This window comes from Pteropus vampyrus, unplaced genomic scaffold, assembly GCF_000151845.1.
Source record: "Pteropus vampyrus isolate Shadow unplaced genomic scaffold, Pvam_2.0 Scaffold162, whole genome shotgun sequence".
NCBI classification, from domain to species: domain Eukaryota; kingdom Metazoa; phylum Chordata; class Mammalia; order Chiroptera; family Pteropodidae; genus Pteropus; species Pteropus vampyrus.
In genome coordinates, this window is record NW_011888943.1 from 2,121,503 (window position 1) to 2,125,189 (window position 3,687).

General features: G+C 43.7%; 1 protein-coding gene across 1 annotated transcript in view; it reads right to left on the reverse strand.

The window, feature by feature from the left end:
* Positions 1–1,351: 1,351 nt before the first annotated feature.
* The window catches only part of DOK5 (docking protein 5), a 143,015-nt gene continuing 140,679 nt past the window's right edge, over positions 1,352–3,687 (reverse strand). Inside the window, exon 8 of the mRNA XM_011370176.1 lies at positions 1,352–1,862. Within this exon, the coding sequence (XP_011368478.1) occupies positions 1,798–1,862 (65 nt within the window). The 3' untranslated portion in view covers positions 1,352–1,797. The remainder of the gene's footprint in view (positions 1,863–3,687) is intronic.

The window sequence follows — 3,687 nt, forward strand, 5'->3', positions numbered from 1 at the left end:
AGGTCTCTTTGCAAATGCCAGCTAACTCAGATGCAGTGGGATTTTAGCTAGGTGAACCTGGATTTTTGCAGACCTGTGAGTTTCATCGGTGAATCTCTATTTGGGGCAATTACGTGCTTTTTGGAAGGAGGACAAATGAAAACAAACCTTTTTATGGCCTTTTGGGGAGGCTTGGCAAAATTTATTTTTTCCAAGCCCCCAAAAAAGCTGGTATTTTCTAGGGTGAAATAATCATTTGGGAAGGACCTAGCCCCGTGCCCAGCAATGAGAAAGTATATAATCTATGTTAATTTGCAGCCCCTAAAAAGAATAAACCCCCAAGGACAGGGGTCTATTTGTCCATCCATTCATTCGACACACGTTTTCCAGCTTGAGCAGTAAGTCAGGCACAGTTCTAGGACCTGGGAAATAGGATTGCCAGATATAGCAAAGAAAAATAAAGACCCATCCAATGCAATCTGAATCTAAGATATATCATGAACATGTTTTAAAAGTGTAATTACGTCTCATGCAATACACTTTGACTAGAAAATTACTCATCGTATATCTGAAATTCAAATTTAACCGGATGTCTTCTATTTTACCTGGCAACTCTACTGGAAAGAGTGGTGACGAGAGACACCACGCCCACTCCCCCAGCTTTATAGCATCTCCAGTCTCAGGAGCTCACTGGAGTCAGTTCCCATCAGGTGGTACCCGGGGGAGGGGCGGGGGAAGCCTGGGGAACAGCATGACCTCTCTTTAGAAGTATGTCACCACCAGGGGTCCATCCAGCAGCTGTCACTCTGTATTGTAATTGTGACCTTATTCGCTTGTTGTACTCCCCTGCACTTCAGGTCCTCGGTGACAGGGCAGGTGTCTTTTTATCTCTCTATCCCTGGGCTCTCTCTACCTAGCACTGTGTCTCGGAGGAGCAGGTGCTCAGTACAGACCGGTTTAATGAATGAGTGGGCAAATGTGTTTGGGCTTACATGAAACCCAACGCCAAACCACGCTCACGGCTCCTTAGGAAGAGAGTCACATACCTTGAGAAATACTGAAGGTGTAGCGGAAACCATATTGCCAGAATCCAAAGACTATATGGCCAAATAATGACCTTTTATTTTAAAATGTATTACGAAGGTCCTTCAACCAAAATAAAGGCTATAGGAAAAAAAGGGGCGGGTGAGATTGTGTGAGAAACTGTGACCGTGTAGAGAATACGAAAGTGTGAGTCCTTTGAAAAGGTTTTTCTTAACATTGCAGTTAAGAGCGAGTAAAGCGCTGACTGAATTAACTGGTAATGAAATACGGTTTCCTACAGTCCACCAGCACTGTACTAGTAGTAACAGAGGAATACAGCATAAACAAATGACAAACAATTAAGAGCCATTTTATTGTCAGTACCAATTGTCATACAATTAAACCACTCGGAAGGGAAAATCACAAGAACCCACAAAAGGACAGATTCTGAGAAGTGCAAGGAACACGGTACCTACGATAGAAAATCATTTTGCGGCATTGACTCCTTTCTGTCCAGCTGTAAAAGGGGGAACGAAAGGTCAATGTCTACAGAGCAGGTTTCCATTATGCTAAGATTTTTTTTTTTTTTTTTTTAGAAAAAGAAAAAACGAAAAGAAAAGAAAGGCGTAAAGAAAGACAAAGAATTGTATTGCAGTTCCCCAATGATCACACGATTAGCCAGGGCTGGAAGCTCCTTTTTCTTCCTCCTTCTCTCGCTGTCATCCTGCGACCTCCTGCTGGATCTGTGGCTGACACATCGCACGCGTGTCACACGACCATCCTTGGCAGTTACTGTCAGTGCTCAGATCGGTAGGCGGCAAAAGTCTCTGTTCGATGAAGCTTCAGAGGGCTGGCAACATCTTTTCCAAAAAAAATTTTAAAACAGTTATATGTCGAGAAAGCCCACAATCAAATTAGCTAGTAACAAGTTTCTACATAACAGAAATAAATAACATATGACCCAGGATTCTTCTTCCCAGAGGCCACTCACAGTAATATGCAAATGAGAGCCGTGAGAGATGGCATGATTAACATATCATTTGCATGTGGCCTTTACACTAAGCTATAATTGGACCACGAGCAGTTAGTTATTTTCCTCCTTAATTTTTCATCTTCATCAGCTCCTAGACCCGGGGAATTCAGAGAAAATGGGACGGGATCAGAGGACTGTGGAAATGTTTAGCTAGGATACTCTTCGAAAACCTGACCAGAAATAAGACAATATTCTACTTATATCTACAAAATCTTGCTGTAAAAGAGACCTTCTTAAAATCCATTTAGGTTTAGGTTCCAAATTGAGAAAGTGAAGAAGTCCAGAAGGCAACACACAAGGCCACTGTCAGCGCCCCGCCCCCGTCCCCTCCACCTCGTGACATAAGACGGGGCTGGCAAACTTTCTCCACAAAGGGCCAGATGCTAAATGTTTTAGATGTTGCAGACCCTGTGGTCTCAGCGCAACTCTGCTGCCTGCGGCACAAAAGCAGCCACAGGGCACACGCATCGAGTGAGCGTGGATGTTCCAATACATTTTTGTTAACAGAATCAGACAGCAGGCTGGAATCGGCTTCTGGATGTGGTTTGCCAATCCCTGCAGAGATCACTTGATTTCGTAGAAACGAGAGGTTTTACTGCCATCTGCTGGCAAAGCGTAACCAGGAGCCACGAAATTTACACGGTTGGTGTGTGACTAGCTCTCAGAACCCAGCACAGCACTGCCGAGAACCAGACCTGGGCATCAGGCGGGAATGACACACAGAGAGACGGGACCGCGGCTCAGTGGGGCATGCCTGCCCCAGCGAAACACATTCAGAACCGCGTTGGTTTTAAACACTGAACCAGGCAGAAAGGTTGATGGCGGCCTGAGGCTCTCCAGCCTTAAATTCATGCTCTTTTATTATATGATCACGAACAGCTCTGCCCTCCATGAGAACTCAGTCTGAGCCCATACGATCTTCCTATCAGACGCGTGAACTTTGACAAGATGGGGAGAAAACATTTGTTTTGCCCTCTTCACGATACCTTTGACGATTAAAAGAAAGACAAGGGGTTTCCTAACTGTGAAGTTCTGCACGTGTTACTGAGGTCACAACGTCAAAACAAAAATTAAATAAAGTAAAAAGTCACGGATTCAGGTATTTGCGTGCCTTAAATCTAAACCATAAAAAATTATATATCTAGTCATATGGTCGCTGGCACACAAAAGCAGTGATTGTGAGAAAAGTCTTGAATATTAAAATATCCCAAATCACTAGAAATCATTTCTTGCAGCCTCTCAGCCATTTTTAACACAAATCCTATTTTCTTTTCAATACACACGCACACGCACACGCACACGCACACTCAAACACACAGTAACATAGAGAAATTGTATTAATGGGTTTTATACATGTATCAACTACAAGTAAAAATCCAGGTGCATGTTCTAGTTTGATAAGATTTCCCACAGGAAGCAGACAGCGTGCAACCAGTATTAATGCAAAATCTAAATCTTTGGCCCCGTGCAAAGCCCATCTCTGTACCGTCAACTGTAGCTCCTTAAACCTTGAGTTTGCAAGCAAAGTGACTGATAGCACTGACTGAGGGTCCAGCTGAAATGAAAACCCTGCAGCTTCTACCATGATGGCTAACTGAATCTCTCCAGCTTGGCTTGAATGCTGTGTTTAGCTTAAAGCCAGGAAACGGAGT